The sequence below is a fragment of the Rissa tridactyla genome, unplaced genomic scaffold (genome assembly GCF_028500815.1).
Source record: "Rissa tridactyla isolate bRisTri1 unplaced genomic scaffold, bRisTri1.patW.cur.20221130 scaffold_200, whole genome shotgun sequence".
Taxonomy (NCBI): domain Eukaryota; kingdom Metazoa; phylum Chordata; class Aves; order Charadriiformes; family Laridae; genus Rissa; species Rissa tridactyla.
The window spans coordinates 190,433-207,708 of NW_026529427.1; the positions used below are offsets into that span (position 1 = coordinate 190,433).

General features: G+C 60.0%; 1 protein-coding gene across 3 annotated transcripts; it reads left to right on the top strand.

Annotated features, from left to right (window-relative positions):
• Nucleotides 1-423: 423 nt before the first annotated feature.
• Nucleotides 424-8,395, top strand: LOC128903232 (uncharacterized). Of its 3 annotated transcripts, XM_054187245.1 has the most exons (7): nt 424-1,351; nt 1,494-1,548; nt 2,005-2,040; nt 2,118-2,180; nt 5,990-6,119; nt 7,183-7,277; nt 7,587-8,395. In XM_054187245.1, the coding sequence occupies exons 1-7, from the start codon at nt 1,339-1,341 to the stop codon at nt 7,759-7,761; spliced, it is 567 nt and encodes a 188-aa protein (XP_054043220.1). In that variant the 5' UTR covers nt 424-1,338; the 3' UTR covers nt 7,762-8,395. The 3 variants fall into 3 exon arrangements, 1 of the variants encoding a protein (XP_054043220.1); XR_008464063.1 differs by having other exon boundaries at nt 424-1,336; nt 4,677-7,277; XR_008464062.1 differs by having other exon boundaries at nt 424-1,548; nt 4,677-7,277.
• Nucleotides 8,396-17,276: the final 8,881 nt, after the last annotated feature.

The following is a 17,276-nucleotide window of genomic DNA, read 5'->3' on the forward strand; positions in this document are numbered from 1 at the left end:
CGCCTCTATGAATACAATTGGGTGCTTTTTTTTCTCATGTGAATGAAGACAGAAGATAGGAGTCGATGGTGTGGCGGTTTGGCAGAAGCGCAGTGGTAATGTTGTGTTTCTTGGTCTCTTAGGTGCTGTGAATAACTATCACCGCAGCCTTGGACTCCGGAATCGGCGCGGAGCGGGCAAGCAGAACGCCACGGCATTCGGGAGGCTGAGGGTGTCGTGGAAGAGGTTGGCGTCTCCTCTCAGGATGCTTATTGCTGGTGCTGTGGTGGCCTCTGGGGTTATTTTTTATTTTCCTTTTGCAGAGGAAGAGGAGGAACCTGGTGACTGCGGAAATGTATCGGATGGCTGGTTTTTGCGGACGGCATCGAAGAAGGATCCAGATGCCTGGCCCTCCAAAAGCTAAGTTGACAGTCAGGTGCCGGAGAGGGGCCGAGTTGGACAATTGCAAAATGGGGTCTTTGACGTTAGCGTAGTGGTGAGGGCTGTCCCGGGGCACAGTCATATTTAGGAAGGTAAAGGATGTTGCTTACTGCTCAGTGTGATGCTAGCGCGTCCCGGGCAGGGCAGTTCCAGCCTGTGCATGTTGTCATGTCATTCATGTGGTCTGTGTTGTGTATCTTCGCCCCTTCTTGGGTCTCGAGGTCATCTTTGAGCTCCAGGAGCACGACGTGGGGCCCTGGGCGTCATCCTTAGGGTCTTGAATGCTTGGGCCTGTGGGCGTAGCATCATTCATCTGACGCTCTTCTTGCGTTAGCATCTTAAAGCGTGCATCAGTCTTGCCTCTCGGAAGTTTCTGGACGGCCCACTTCCACGTCTGGGAGTTCTTCCCTGCATCGTTACCTTCTTAGGTCTTGAAGCCAGGCTTCCTGCACGTCCATCTTATCGGGCTCAACAGTCCGTTCTTATTACGTACCATCACGTTCTACGGTTTGCTTCAGGGGGTTCCGTAGACCGTCTTCACATTGACATCATCACGATCCCACAGATTTTCTTGCACGATGGTGACTTTGGTCCCCGTGTCATCTTTCTTGCTGAGAGTTTTCTCTCGTCTTTGAGGCGCGTCGTTCGTAGCGTTCCGTGTAGTGTCTGTCTGTAACAGTGAGTGTTTGGCTCGGGGCCGCCCTGCCCGGGCACGTAGTGTCCAGGGTGGGTGGAATCCTGTGGAGAGTCTGTATGTAGTACATGAATCCCTGTAGATCGGGGCAAAGGTGTTAGAGTCATCTCAGGGTAGCCATCGGGAGGCTGTGTAGACACCTCTTCTGTTTTGTTTGGGAAGAGCAGAGGCGTGTTGGGAAGGCAATACAGCAGCAGTGAAGAAGAGTTCATCTCCAAGAGGGTATGGCTGGTTTTGGTGCGGATTTTTTTTTTGTAATTTTCTTTGTGTACGGTTGTATTTGGACCTTAGATGGTATTTGTGAAAAGGTGCAAGACCTTTTGTTGTTATGACTCTATTGCTCTGCCTCAGGGTGACTTCTCTGATGTCGTTCTTGCAGATGCAGCGGGACAAGCTTGGCGGGGCAGCGTAGAGGAGGAGAGCGATGTAAGAAGGTGGGTCAGCACGTGGTGTTAGAGAGAAGATGTGGCTCTGAGTACTGTATGTATTGGCTCTTTCCAATTTGAAGTTTTGAAGCAATGAATGACATGGGATGTGGGGATGGGGATGAGTCAGTCAAGGTCAGCAGCGGCGGGTGGGCTGAAGTATCACATCTGCCTCAGAGGGAGCAACTTTCAAGTTCTAAAGCAACCCATGTCGGTTGGGTTTTATGGGTGGTTTGCGAGCCTTCAGGTTGCATGCCTCGGGGGAGGACGGGCGGGCAAGGTGAGGGAGCGGGAGATGGGGAATTTGGTAGGGTTTTGGGCGGTATCTCGGCGTGCGTTTTTTCGGTTGGTGTGACACGCAGGGTCAGAGGGGTGATGCTGCACGCCCACTGAGTAGTCCCAGCGAGTGAGGCGGTTGTGGACACGTTGGGGAGCTCAGTGGAGTGTTTGTCTTTGGTTTTGCAGGCGCCGCAGGCATCCGGAGCCGGACGAGCGTTGGAGGTGAGCTGGGTAGCAGAGAGGTAGCGCATGGGGGTGGTGGTTTCCCGTAAGCTCAACAGTAATATTGTGTGTCTTAGGTGTTTTAGGTGCCAGAACCAGAGTGTGCCACGAAGTCCGAATCCGGAATCCATGCGGAGCAGGTGAGCAGGAGGGTACGGCGCATGTGATGCGGGGGATATTGCAGTACAACTTAGTGTTGACCGATGCGATGGTGCCTGATGGCACCATTTTGTGCAAATCGGGATTGCGTTGCTCAGGAACTTCCTTGACTGCCATTTGAGATGGTCTTGCGTCGTATGCATAAGAACTTGGTTCCGTACTGTGTTTTTGTATATTTGAAATAGTATTGCTCCGCCTCACTCAGTATCGGTTTCGCATCGTGTTGCCCCATCATGCTCTTGACTGCTCTGTGATCTATTCTGGCATCGTACCACACCGTGTTGCGTGTTTTTTTTTTTTTAATGGGTTGTTCTTTGACTGTGTAATGCCTTGTACCGCCCTCTATTGCGTTACGTCTAGCGTTATATTGCCCCGTCGTAGCCTTGACTGCCTTCTGATCTGTTCGGGCCTCGTACCACACTGTATTGCAGGTTTTTTTAATTGGTTGTTCTTCATTTGGGGTTGTTCTTCATCTGGCTTTCTAATGCCTTGTACCGCCCTGTATTGTGTAACATCTCGCATTATATTGCCCCGTCGTAGTCTCGACTGCCTTCTGATCTACTCTGGCATCGCACCGCACTGTATTGTGTGGTTTTTAATGGGTTCTTCTTTATTTGACTGTGTAATGCCTTGTACTGCCCTGTATTGTGTTACTTCTCGCGTTATAGTGCGCTGTCATTGTCTTGACTGCCTTCTGATCTTTTCTGGTATTACAGTTGAACGTATACTGGGTTTCTTAATCGGTTGTTCTTCGTTTGGCTGCATGTTGCCTTGTTACCACCTGGTATGGTGTTGCGTCTTGCATTGTATTGCCCTGTCACTGTCTTGACGGTCGTTTTACACCTTCTGTCCTAGGACCATGCTGTATTGTGAATTCTTTCATGGGTTGTTGTTTCCTTGACTGTGTCACCTGGTAGGGCCCCGTATCGCGTTACGTCTTGCCTTGTATTGCTCTGTCATTGTGGTGACTGACATCTGATATATTCTACTGTTGTATGGCACTGTACCGTCAATTCTTTCATTGTCTGTTCTGCATTTGATTGTACGTTGCCTTGTACTGCCCTGTGTAAGGTTAGATCTTGCATGGTGTTGCCCTGTCGTTGTCTTGCCAGTTATTTTAGAGTCTCTGGCACTGTATTGTGCAATTTTTAACTGGTTGTTCTGTATTTGACCGCTGTTGCGATGTCACCCCCCTTTTTCCCCCGGGCTGCTGCTCGAGCTATAACGACCAGGAGGAGTCGCTACGAGTGGCACTTGAACTTTGTGGGATGGCTGGCACCAGAGTCAAGACGCTGTGAGTCACTTAGCTTGCTATAGACCTAGCGGACAGACCAAGAGCCCTTGGAGCTTTCTTGCAAGGCAGCGGCCTGTTCACCAGCATTTCCTGGGGACACTCACTTAAGGTTCTGCTCCTTGAGGCTGAGAGAAGCCTTGCCGCAACAGATTCTGGGTCAGTGACTAACAGCATGCCAGACTTTGCCATCTTAGCTGAGCGATACAAAGGGTTTGATCACGCAGATATGATCCTTTAGAGGTGAACCGTTGCCCAAGTCCGGGGTGAGGATGGGATCCAGCCGCACCTAGACTCCTCTCCGAGAAGGAGTTTAGAAAGCAAGGGGGTCCTTTCCGAGCCTCGTGACTCAAGGGGAGGGTCTCCCAGACAGCTCGTCTGACCCTGGCCCCTAGGCAGTAAATGACCCGGGGTGCGTGGCCGTGCAATCTGGTAAAGTGCCATCACGTGCGCTGCTACCTTTGGTGAATCACTGCTGTTATGTTTGTAAATGTTTCTCTGCCTCTCTCTTAGGAGTGAATTTTATCACTGCACCCGCCACAACTGCATATGGCCTGTGTTACATCTTGCGTTGTATTGCCCTGTCGTCTTGACGGTCACGTTAGAGAATCTGTCCTAGGTCTGGACTGTAGTGTGATGTGTCTCATGGGTTCTGATGTGGCTGTGTATTGCCTTGTCCGGCCCCGTGTGGTGTTACGTCTTCCATTGTATCGCTCGGTTGTTGTCTTGATTGTCATCTGATCTATTCTGCTGTTGTAGGCCACCATATTGCCACTTCCTTCATCAGCTGTTTTTTATGAGCCACGTAAAGGGTTGATGGCACAGACATAATCCTTTAGAGGTGAACCGTTGCCCAAGTCCAGGGCTAGGAATTGGATCCAGCCGCACCTAGACTCCTCTTGGAGAAGGAGTTTAGAAAGCAAGGGGGTCCTTTCCGAGCTAGGAATTGGATCCAGCCGCACCTAGACTCCTCTCTGAGAAGGAGTTTAGAAAGCAAGGGGGTCCTTTCCGAGCCTCGTGACTCAACGGGAGGGTCTCCCAGACAGCTCGTCTGACCCTGGCCCCTAGGCAGGAAATAATCCAGGGTACGTGGCCACGGAACCTGATAAAGCGCCGTCACGTGCACTGCTGCCTTTGGAGAATCACTGTGTTGATGTTTCTGAATGTTTCTCTACTTCTCTCTTAGGAGTGAAGTGAATCGCTCCACCCGCCACAACTGCATATTGCCTTGTCCGGCCCCGTATTGGGTTACGTCTTGCCTTGTATTGCCCTGTCGTTGTCATGATTGCCGCCTGACCCATGGTGTCATAGTAGTGCACTGCACTGTGAATTTTTTGACTGTCTGTTATTTATTTGACTGAGTGTTGGCTGGCAGTGGCCTGTATTGTGTTATCTTGCACCGTATTGCCCTGTATTTCCCGTGACTGCCCTCTGAGACTTCCTGAGATTGTAGGGCGTTCTGTTGTGGGTTTTTTAATTGGCTGTTCTTTGTGTGACTGTGTATTGCCTTGTGCTGCCCTGTGTTGTGTTACGGCTCGTGTTGCATTACTCTGTTGTTGTTTTGACTGTGTTTTGGGACAGTGTCATAGTGCTGCACTGGATTATGGGTATTTTAACTGTTCTTGACTTGGCTGCGCGTTGCCTTTTACTGCTCTGTATGATGTTAGGTCTTGCACTGTATTGGTCTGTCATTGTCTTGGCTGTTACTTTAGACTGTCTGGGATTGTACTTATTTATTGTGAAAGTTCCATTGGTTGTTCCTTATTTGACTGCTGGGGTGGTGTGGGTGCCCCTTTGTTTTGGCGCCCCAATCATCCATGGAGTTGTTCTGAGTGGTACTTGAAGTTGGGGGATGGTTGGCAACACAGTGGGGACCTAGATATTTTGTTCCTGTGCTGATGTGACTATAAGTCAATTGGCTTACCCCATAAATAGTGGACAGCCCAAGAGCCTTTTGACTACTTCTGCATGGCAGGGGCCTCCGTGCCAGGATCTCCCCTTGAGCAGGGACGCTCGATTAAGGTTCTGCTCCTCGAGATTGAGATATGCCTTGCCGTAACAGATTCTCAGTAAGTCACTAATAGCATGCAAAACCTTGTAGCCTTAGCTCAGTGATATAAAGGGTCGATGGCGCAGATACAATCCTTTAGAGGTGAACCATTGCCCAAGTCCAGGGCTAGGAATTGGATCCAGCCGCACCTAGACTCCTCTCGGAGAAGGAGTTTAGAAAGCAAGGGGGTCCTCTCCGAGCTAGGAATTGGATCCAGCCGCACCTAGACTCCTCTCCGAGAAGGAGTTTAGAAAGCAAGGGGGTCCTTTCCGAGCCTCGTGACTCAATGGGAGGGTCTCCCAGACAGCTTGTCTGACCCTGGCCCCTAGGCAGGAAATAATCCGGGGTGCGTGGCCATATGGAATCTGGTAAAGCGCCGTCACGTGCACTGCTGCCTTTGGAGAATCACTGTGTCGATGTTTCTGAATGTTTCACCGCTTCTCTCTTAGAAGCGAAGTTAGCCGCTCGGCCTGCCACAACTGCGTATTGCCTTGTCCGGCCCCGTATGGCGTCACGTTTGGCATTGTATTGCCCTCTATTTGCCCGGACTGCCATCTGATCCGTTCCGGCATTGTACTGGTGTGTATTGTGGGTTTTTTAATCGGTTTTGTGTTATTTGAATGCGTATTGCCCTGTCTAGTGTTGTATCTTGCATTGTACTGCCCTGTCATTCCGTTCACTGTCACTTTAGACGTTCTGGGATTGCAGCGATCCGTATTGTGCAGGTTTTATTCGTTGTTCTGTGTTTGACCCATGTATTGCCTTGTTACCACCTTGTATTGTGTTGCGGCTTGCGTTGTATCGCCATGTTGTTGTTCTGAGTGCCATCTGATACGTTTCGGTGTTGTACAGCCCTGCATTATGTCTTCCATTGTATAGCTCTGTCACTGCCTCGACTGCTGTCTCACACGTTTTGGCATTGCATCGCATGGTATTGCGGGATACTTAATCAGTTATTTATTTGACCGTGTATTTCACTGTACTGCCCTGTATTGCGTTATTTCTTGCCTTGTATTGCTCTGTCATTGTCTTGACTGGCATCTCCACTTATTTTTGTTTTCTCCTGCACTGTACTGCGGTTCTTCTAATCGGTTGGTATTTAGTTGACTGCGTCTTCCGTTCTGCTCTGTCGTGTAATGTTGCATCTTGGATCGTGTTGCCCTATAGTTGTTTTGACTGCCACCTGAGACCGTGTGGGATCGTACTGCACCGTATTGTGGTGTTTTGATCGGTTGTTTATTATTCTGTATTGCATTGTAGCAACCTGTATTGTGTTACGTTGTGCGTTGTGTTGCCATGAAATAGTCTTAACTGTCCTTTTACACTCTCTGGGTTTGTACCGCACCGAACTGAGGGTGTTTTTGATTGGCTGTTCTATATTTGACCACGTATTGCTTTGTACTGCCCTGTATTTTCCTAAGTCTTGCGTCGTATTGCCCTCTCACCGTGCCGCGAGCCATCTGATGTATTCTGGCGTTGACAGGCACTGTATTGAGAGCTTCTTAGGCTGTTGTACTCTATTTGACCGTGCATCAATTTTGTGATCGGTCGTTCCCTATTTGACTGTGTATTGGCCTTGTACTGCCCTGTGTAAAGTTACGTCTTGCATTGTATTGCCCTGTCATAGTATTGCCTGTCATAGTCTGTCATAGCACCAGGATGTGCCCTTGAGCGGGGACGCTTGCTTCAGGTTCTGCTCCTCAAGGCTGAGAGATCCCTTGCCGCAACAGAGTCTCGGTAAGTGACTAATACCACGCTAAACCTCGTAGCCTTAGCACAGTGATATAAGGGTTGATGGCGCGGACACAATCCTTTAGAGGTGAACCGTTGCCCAAGTCCAGGGCTAGGAATTGGATCCAGCCGCACTTAGACTGCTCTTCAAGAAGGAGTTTAGAAAGCAAGGGGGTTGCGGCTCAACGGGAGGGTCTGTGCAATAAATTGTCCAGGGGATGTGGCCACAGAACCTGGTAAAGGGATGTTACATTCACTGCTGCCTTTGTCGAATCACTGTGTTGATGTTTCTGAATGTTTCTCTACTTCTCTCAGGACTGAAGTGAATCGCTCCACCTGCCACAACTGCATATTGCCTTGTCCGGCCCCGTATTGGGTTACCTCTCGCCTTGTATTGCCCTGTCCTTCTTTTGGTTGCCATCTGACCCCTGGTGTCATAGTAGTGCACTGCACTGTGAATTTTTTGACTGTCTGTTATTTATTTGACTGAGTATTGCCTTGTACTGCCTTGTGTACTGCGACGTAGTGCTTTGTATTGCCCTGTAATTGCATTGACTGCCATCCGAGATGTCTTGAGATCGTACGGCAGCGTAGCGCGGGTTTTCTGGTCAGCTGTTCTTTATTTGACTGTGTACTGCCTTATGCTGCCCTGCACAGTGTTCCGTCTCGCGTTGTCATTGTCTCGACCGACATGTGGGATTGTTTGCCATTGTACTGCAGTGTGGTTTGGGTATTGTAGTTTACTGTTCTTCATTTGACTGTGTATTGCCTTGTACTGACCTGTATAACGTTATGTCTTGCACTGCGTTGCCCTGGCATTGTCTTGACCGACATCTGAGACTGTCTGGCATTGTACTGTACTGTACTGGGAATCTTCTGATTTGCTCTAATTTATTTGTCTGCAAATCGGGTTGTACTGCCCTGTATACTGTAACGTGTGGCATTGTACCGCCTGTCACTGGCTTAACGGTGGCTTGAGAGATTCTGTTGTAAGACTGCACTCCGTTGTGAATTTCTCCATTGGTGATTCTGTGATGGCGTATTGCCTGGCACTGCCCCGTACTGTGTTACGCTTTACGTTGTAGCGCTCAGTCATTGTCTTCAATGACATCTGACACTTTGTAACATACGACGCCACTGTATTGCCAATTATTCCACGGGCTATTATTTATTTGAGCATGTATTGATGTGTAGGACTCTGTATAATGTTAAGTCGTGCACTGCCTTGACACTAAAATAGAAATTCTAGAGGCTGGCGGAGCACCAAGTGGGAAAGGGTGGTGGTGAGATCCTGAAAGCAGCAGGAAAGCCCGGAGCCCCACGTGGTGCCGCCGCGCCAGCCTCCAAAATATGTCCGGGTAGGGCCGCGGCTCTGGCGACAGCTCCCACGCTCGAAGAGCCAGGAGGGAAAGCCGTGCCTCCTTGGAAAGCTCTTTGGCAGCCGCTCGCGTGGCCCCACAGCCCGTGGGGCTGCGGGCTTTCCGGCGGCCGTCAGCCTCGGCGACACCGGCGCCGACGTGGCGCCCCCGCGCCAGCCAGCGAAGCATTTTCCGGTAGGGCCGTGGCTCTGGCGACAGCTCCCACGCCCGAAGAGCCAGGAGGGAAAGCCGTGCCTCGTTGGAAAGCTCTTTGGCAGCCGCTCGCGTGGCCCCACAACCCGTGGGGCTGCGGGCTTTCCGGCGGCCGTCAGCATCGGCGACACCGGCGCCCACGTGGCGCCGCCGCGCCAGCCTGCGAAGCATTTTCCGGTAGGGCCGCGGCTCTGGCGACAGCTCCCACGCCCGAAGAGCCAGGAGGGAAAGCTGTGCCTCCTTGGAAAGCTCTTTGGCAGCCGCTCGCGTGGCCCCACAGCCCGTGGGGCTGCGGGCTTTCCGGCGGCCGTCAGCCTCGGCGCCACCGGCGCCCACATGGCGCCCCTGCGCCAGCCTGCAAAGCATTTTCCGGTAGGGCCGCGGCTCTGGCGACAGCTCCCACGCCCGAAGAGCCAGGAGGGAAAGCCGTGCCTCATTGGAAAGCTCTTTGGCAGCCGCTCGCGTGGCCCCACAGCCCGTGGGGCTGCGGGCTTTCCGGCGGCCATCAGCCTCGGCGACACCGGCGCCCACGTGGCGCCGCCGCGCCAGCCTGCGAAGCATTTTCCGGTAGGGCCGCGGCTCTGGCGACAGCTCCCACGGCCGAGGAGCCAGGAGGGAAAGCCGTGCCTCCTTGGAAAGATTTTGGGCAGCCGCTCGCGTGGCCCCACAGCCCGTGGGGCTGCGGGCTTTCCGGCGGCCGTCAGCCTCGGCGACACCAGCGCCCACGTGGCGCCGCCGCGCCAGCCTGCGAAGCATTTTCCGGTAGGGCCGCGGCTCTGGCGACAGCTCCCACGCCCGAAGAGCCAGGAGGGAAAGCCGTGCCTCATTTGAAAGCTCTTTGGCAGCCGCTCGCGTGGCCCCACAGCCCGTGGGGCTGCGGGCTTTCCGGCGGCTGTCAGCCTCGGCGACACCAGCGCCCACGTGGCGACGCCGCGCCAGCCTGCGAAGTATTTTCCGGTAGGACCGCGGCTCTGGCGACTGCTCCCACGCCTGAAGAGCAAGGAGGGAAAGCCGTGCCTCTTTGGAAAGCTCTTTGGCAGCCGCTCACGTGGCCCCACAGCCCGTGGGGCTGCGGGCTTTCCGGCGGCCGAAAGCCTTGGCGACACCAGCGACCACGTGGCGCCCCCGCGCCAGCCTGCGAAGCATTTTCCGGTAGGGCCGCGGCTCTGGCGACAGCTCCCACGCCCGAAGAGCCAGGAGGGAAAGCTGTGCCTCGTTGGAAAGCTCTTTGGCAGCCGCTCGCGTGGCCCCACAGCCCGTGGGGCTGCGGGCTTTCCGGCGGCCGAAAGCCTCGGCGACACCAGCGACCACGTGGCGCTGCCACGCCAGCCTGCGAAGTATTTTCCGGTAGGACCGCGGCTCTGGCGACAGCTCCCACGCCCGAAGAGTCAGGAGGGAAAGCCGTGCCTCCTTGGAAAGCTCTTTGGCAGCCGCTCGCGTGGCCCCACAGGCCGTGGGGCTGCGGGCTTTCAGGCAGCCGTCAGCCTCGGCGCCACCGGTGCCCACGTGGTGCCGCGGCGCCAGCCTGCGAAGCATTTTCCGGTACGGCCGTGGCTCTGGCGACAGCTCCCACGCCCGAAGAGCCAGGATGGAAAGCCGTGCCTCGTTGGAAAGCTCTTTGGCAGCCGCTCGCGTGGCCCCACAGCCCGTGGGGCTGCGGGCTTTCCGGTGGCCATCAGCCTCGGCGACACCGGCGCCCACGTGGCGCCGCCGCGCCAGCCTGCGAAGCATTTTCCGGTAGGGCCGTGGCTCTGGCGACTGCTCCCACGCCCGAAGAGCCAGGAGGGAAAGCCGTGCCTCGTTGGAAAGCTCTTTGGCAGCCGCTCGCATGGCCCCACAGCCCGTGGGGCTGCGGGCTTTCCGGCCGCCATTAGCCTCGGCGACACCGGCGCCCACGTGGCGCTGCCGCGCCAGGCTGCGAAGCATTTTCCGGTAGGGCCGCGGCTCTGGCGACAGCTCCCACGCCCGAAGAGCCAGGAGGGAAAGCCGTGCCTCGTTGGAAAGCTCTTTGGCAGCCGCTCGCGTGGCCCCACAGCCCGTGGGGCTGCGGGCTTTCCGGCGGCCGAAAGCCTCGGCGACACCAGCGCCCACGTGGCGCCGCCACGCCAGACTGCGAAGTATTTTCCGGTAGGACGGCGGCTCTGGCGACAGCTCCCACGCCCGAAGAGTCAGGAGCGAAAGCCGTGCCTCCTTGGAAAGCTCTTTGGCAGCCGCTCGCGTGGCCCCACAGCCCGTGGGGCTGCGGGCTTTCAGGCAGCCGTCAGCCTCGGCGCCACCGGTGCCCACGTGGTGCCGCGGCGCCAGCCTGCGAAGCATTTTCCGGTACGGCCGTGGCTCTGGCGACAGCTCCCACGCCCGAAGAGCCAGGAGGGAAAGTCGTGCCTCGTTGGAAAGCTCTTTGGCAGCCGCTCGCATGGCCCCACAGCCCGTGGGGCTGCGGGCTTTCCGGCCGCCATTAGCCTCGGCGACACCGGCGCCCACGTGGCGCTGCCGCGCCAGGCTGCGAAGCATTTTCCGGTAGGGCCGCGGCTCTGGCGACAGCTCCCACGCCCGAAGAGCCAGGAGGGAAAGCCGTGCCTCGTTGGAAAGCTCTTTGGCAGCCACTCGCGTGGCCCCACAGCCCGTGGGGCTGCGGGCTTTCCGGCGGCCATCAGCCTCGGCGACACCGGCGCCCACATGGCGCCCCCGTGCCAGCCTGCGAAGCATTTTCCGGTAGGGCCGCAGCTCTGGCGACAGCTCCCACGCCCGAAGAGCCAGGAGGGAAAGCCGTGCCTCGTTGGAAAGCTCTTTGGCAGCCGCTCGCGTGGCCCCACAGCCCGTGGGGCTGCGGGCTTTCTGGCGGCCATTAGCCTCGGCGACACCGGCGCCCACGTGGCGCCCCCGTGCCAGCCTGCGAAGCATTTTCCGGTAGGGCCGCAGCTCTGGCGACAGCTCCCACGCCCGAAGAGCCAGGAGGGAAAGCCGTGCCTCGTTGGAAAGCTCTTTGGCAGCCGCTCGCGTGGCCCCACAGCCCGTGGGGCTGCGGGCTTTCTGGCGGCCATTAGCCTCGGCGACACCGGCGCCCACGTGGCGCCGCCGCGCCAGCCTGCGAAGCATTTTCCGGTAGGGCCGCGGCTCTGGCGACAGCTCCCACGCCCGAAGAGCCAGGAGGGAAAGCCGTGCCTCCTTGGAAAGCTCTTTGGCAGCCGCTCGCTTGGCCCCACAGCCCGTGGGGCTGCGGGCTTTCCGGCGGCCATCAGCCTCGGCGCCACCGGCGAACACGTGGCGCCGCCGCGCCAGCCTGCGAAGCATTTTCCGGTAGGGCCGCGGCTCTGGCGACAGCTCCCACGCCCGAAGAGCCAGGAGGGCAAGCCATGGCTCGTTGGAAAGCTCTTTGGCAGCCGCTCGCGTGGCCCCACAGCCCGTGGGGCTGCGGGCTTTCCGGCGGCCGTCAGCCTCGGCGACACCGGCGACCACGTGGTGCCGCCGCGCCAGCCTGCGAAGCATTTTCCGGTAGGGCCGCGGCTCTGGCGACAGCTCCCACGCCCGAAGAGCCAGGAGGGCAAGCCATGGCTCGTTGGAAAGCTCTTTGGCAGCCGCTCGCGTGGCCCCACAGCCCGTGGGGCTGCGGGCTTTCCGGCGGCCATCAGCCTCGGCGACACCGGCGCCCACATGGCGCCGCCGCGCCAGCCTGCGAAGCATTTTCCGGTAGGGCCGCGGCTCTGGCGACAGCTCCCACGCCCGAAGAGCCAGGAGGGAAAGCCGTGCCTCGTTGGAAAGCTCTTTGGCAGCCGCTCGCGTGGCCCCACAGCCCGTGGGGCTGCGGGCTTTCCGGCGGCCGTCAGCCTCGGCGACACCAGCGCCCAATTGACGCCGCCACGCCAGCCTGCGAAGCATTTTCCGGTAGGGCCGCGGCTCTGGCGACAGCTCCCACGCCCGAAGAGCCAGGAGGGAAAGCCGTGCCTCGTTGGAAAGCTCTTTGGCAGCCGCTCGTGTGGCCCCACAGCCCGTGGGGCTGCAGGCTTTCCGGCGGCCGTCAGCCTCGGCGACACCGGCGAACACGTGGCGCCGCCACGCCAGGCTGCGAAGCGTTTTACGGTAGGGCCGCGGCTCTGGCGACAGCTCCCACGCCCGAAGAGCCAGGAGGGAAAGCCGTGCCTCGTTGGAAAGCTCTTTGGCAGCCGCTCGCGTGGCCCCACAGCCCGTGGGGCTGCGGGCTTTCCGGCGGCCATCAGCCTCGGCGCCACCGGCGAACACGTGGCGCCGCCGCGCCAGGCTGCGAAGCATTTTCCGGTAGGGCCGCGGCTCTGGCGACAGCTCCCACGCCCGAAGAGCCAGGAGGGAAAGCCGTGCCTCGTTGGAAAGCTCTTTGGCAGCCGCTCACGTGGCCCCACAGCCCGTGGGGCTGCGGGCTTTCCAGCGGCCGTCAGCCTCGGCGCCATAGGTGCCCACGTGGCGCCGCCGCGCCAGCCTGTGAAGCATTTTCCGGTAGGGCCGCGGCTCTGGCGACAGCTCCCACGCCTGAAGAGCCAGGAGGGAAAGCCGTGCCTCGTTGGAAAGCTCTTTGGCAGCCGCTCGCGTGGCCCCACAGCCCGTGGGGCTGCGGGCTTTCCGGCGGCCATCAGCCTCGGCGACACCGGCGCCCACATGGCGCCGCCGCGCCAGCCTGCGAAGCATTTTCCGGTAGGGCCGCGGCTCTGGCGACAGCTCCCACGCCCGAAGAGCCAGGAGGGAAAGCCGTGCCTCGTTGGAAAGCTCTTTGGCAGCCGCTCGCGTGGCCCCACAGCCCGTGGGGCTGCGGGCTTTCCGGCGGCCTTCAGCCTCGGTGACACCAGCGCCCAATTGACGCCGCCACGCCAGCCTGCGAAGCATTTTCCGGTAGGGCCGCGGCTCTGGCGACAGCTCCCACGCCCGAAGAGCCAGGAGGGAAAGCCGTGCCTCGTTGGAAAGCTCTTTGGCAGCCGCTCGTGTGGCCCCACAGCCCGTGGGGCTGCAGGCTTTCCGGCGGCCGTCAGCCTCGGCGACACCGGCGAACACGTGGCGCCGCCACGCCAGGCTGCGAAGCGTTTTACGGTAGGGCCGCGGCTCTGGCGACAGCTCCCACGCCCGAAGAGCCAGGAGGGAAAGCCGTGCCTCCTTGGAAAGCTCTTTGGCAGCCGCTCGTGTGGCCCCACAGCCCGTGGGGCTGCGGGCTTTCCGGCGGCCATCAGCCTCGGCGCCACCGGCGAACACGTGGCGCCGCCGCGCCAGGCTGCGAAGCATTTTCCGGGAGGGCCGCGGCTCTGGCGACAGCTCCCACGCCCGAAGAGCCAGGAGGGAAAGCCGTGCCTCGTTGGAAAGCTCTTTGGCAGCCGCTCGCGTGGCCCCACAGCCCGTGGGGCTGCGGGCTTTCCAGCGGCCGTCAGCCTCGGCGCCATAGGCGCCCACGTGGCGCCGCCGCGCCAGCCTGCGAAGCATTTTCCGGTAGGGCCGCGGTTCTGGCAACAGCTCCCACACCCGAAGAGCCAGGAGGGAAAGCCGTGCCTCGTTGGAAAGCTCTTTGGCAGCCGCTCGCGTGGCCCCACAGCCCGTGGGGCTGCGGGCTTTCCGGCGGCCATCAGCCTCAGCGCCACCGGCGCCCACATGGCGCCCCCGCGCCAGCCTGCGAAGCATTTTCCGGTAGGGCCGCGTCTCTGGCGACAGCTCCCACGCCCGAAGAGCCGGGAGGGAAAACCGTGCCTCGTTGGAAAGCTCTTTGGCAGCCGCTCGCGTGGCCCCATAGCCCGTGGGGCTGCGGGCTTTCCGGCGGCCGTCAGCCTCGGCGCGACCGGCGAACACGTGGCGCCCCCGCGCTAGGCTGCGAAGCATTTTCCGGTAGGGCCGCGGCTCTGGCGACAGCTCCCACGCCCGAAGAGCCAGGAGGGAAAGCCGTGCCTCGTTGGAAAGCTCTTTGGGAGCCGCTCGCGTGGCCCCACAGCCCGTGGGGCTGCGGGCTTTCCGGCGGCCATCAGCCTCGGCGCCACCAGCGAACACGTGGCGCCGCCGCGCCAGCCTGCGAAGCATTTTCCGGTAGGGCCGCGGCTCTGGCGACAGCTCCCACGCCCGAAGAACCAGGAGGGAAAGCCGTGCCTCGTTGGAAAGCTCTTTGGCAGCCGCTCGCGTGGCCCCACAGCCCGTGGGGCTGCGGGCTTTCTGGCGGCCATCAGCCTCGGCGACACCGGCGCCCACATGGCGCCGCCGCGCCAGCCTGCGAAGCATTTTCCGGTAGGACCGCGGCTCTGGCGACAGCTCCCACGCCCAAAGAGCCAGGAGGGAAAGCCGTGCCTCCTTGGAAAACTCTTTGGCAGCCGCTCGCGTGGCCCCACAGCCCGTGGGGCTGCGGGCTTTCCGGCGGCTGTCAGCCTCGGCGACACCAGCGCATACGTGGCGCCTCCACGCCAGCCTGCGAAGTATTTTCCGGTAGGACGGCGGCTCTGGCGACAGCTCCCACGCCCGAAGAGCCAGGAGGGAAAGCCGTGCCTCGTTGGAAAGCTCTTTGGCAGCCGCTCGCGTGGCCCCACAGCCCGTGGGGCTGCGGGCTTTCCGGCGGCCGTCAGCCTCGTCGACAACAGCGCCCAATTGACGCCGCCACGCCAGCCTGCGAAGCATTTTCCGGTAGGGCCGCAGCTCTGGCGACAGCTCCCACGCCCGAAGAGCCAGGAGGGAAAGCCGTGCCTCGTTGGAAAGCTCTTTGGCAGCCGCTCGCGTGGCCCCACAGCCCGTGGGGCTGCGGGCTTTCGGGCGGCCGTCAGCCTCGGCGACACCGGCGAACACGTGGCGCCACCGCGCCAGGCTGCGAAGCATTTTCCGGTAGGGCCGCGGCTCTGGCGACAGCTCCCACGCCCGAAGAGCCAGGAAGGTAAAGCCGTGCCTCGTTGGAAAGCTCTTTGGCAGCCGCTCGCGTGGCCCCACAGCCCGTGGGGCTGCGGGCTTTCCGGCGGCCGTCAGCCTCGGCGACACCGGCGCCCACGTGGCGCCCCCGCGCCAGCCTGCGAAGCATTTTCCGGTAGGGCCGCGGCTCTGGCGACAGCTCCCACGCCCGAAGAGCCAGGATGGAAAGCCGTGCCTCCTTGGAAAGCTCTTTGGCAGCCGCTCGCGTGGCCCCACAGCCCGTGGGGCTGCGGGCTTTCCGGCGGCCGTCAGCCTCGGCGACACCAGCGCCCACGTGGCGCCTCCACGCCAGCCTGCGAAGTATTTTCCGGTAGGACGGCGGCTCTGACGACAGCTCCCACGCCCGAAGAGCCAGGAGGGAAAGCCGTGCCTCGTTGGAAAGCTCTTTGGCAGCCGCTCGCGTGGCCCCACAGCCCGTGGGGCTGCGGGCTTTCCGGCGGCCGTCAGCCTCGGCGCCACCGGCGAACACGTGGCGCCGCCGCGGCAGGCTGCGAAGCATTTTCCGGTAGGGCCGCGGCTCTGGCGACAGCTCCCACGCCCGAAGAGCCAGGAGGGAAAGCCGTGCCTCCTTGGAAAGCTCTTTGGCAGCCGCTCGCGTGGCCCCACAGCCCATGGGGCTGCGGGCTTTCCGGCGGCCGAAAGCCTCGGCGACACCAGCGCCCACGTGGCGCCTCAACGCCAGCCTGCGAAGTATTTTCCGGTAGGACGGCGGCTCTGGCGACAGCTCCCACGCCCGAAGAGACAGGAGGGAAAGCCGTGCCTCGTTGGAAAGCTCTTTGGCAGCCGCTCGCGTGGCCCCACAGCCCGTGGGGCTGCGGGCTTTCCGGCGGCCTTCAGCCTCGGTGACACCAGCGCCCAATTGACGCCGCCACGCCAGCCTGCGAAGCATTTTCCGGTAGGGCCGCGGCTCTGGCGACAGCTCCCACGCCCGAAGAGCCAGGAGGGAAAGCCGTGCCTCGTTGGAAAGCTCTTTGGCAGCCGCTCGTGTGGCCCCACAGCCCGTGGGGCTGCAGGCTTTCCGGCGGCCGTCAGCCTCGGCGACACCGGCGAACACGTGGCGCCGCCACGCCAGGCTGCGAAGCGTTTTACGGTAGGGCCGCGGCTCTGGCGACAGCTCCCACGCCCGAAGAGCCAGGAGGGAAAGCCGTGCCTCCTTGGAAAGCTCTTTGGCAGCCGCTCGCGTGGCCCCACAGCCCGTGGGGCTGCGGGCTTTCCGGCGGCCATCAGCCTCGGCGCCACCGGCGAACACGTGGCGCCGCCGCGGCAGGCTGCGAAGCATTTTCCGGTAGGGCCGCGGCTCTGGCGACAGCTCCCACGCCCGAAGAGCCAGGAGGGAAAGCCGTGCCTCCTTGGAAAGCTCTTTGGCAGCCGCTCGCGTGGCCCCACAGCCCGTGGGGCTGCGGGCTTTCCAGCGGTCGTCAGCCTCGGCGCCATAGGCGCCCACGTGGCGCCGCCGCGCCAGCCTGCGAAGCATTTTCCGGTAGGGCCGCGGTTCTGGCAACAGCTCCCACGCCCGAAGAGCCAGGAGGGAAAGCCGTGCCTCGTT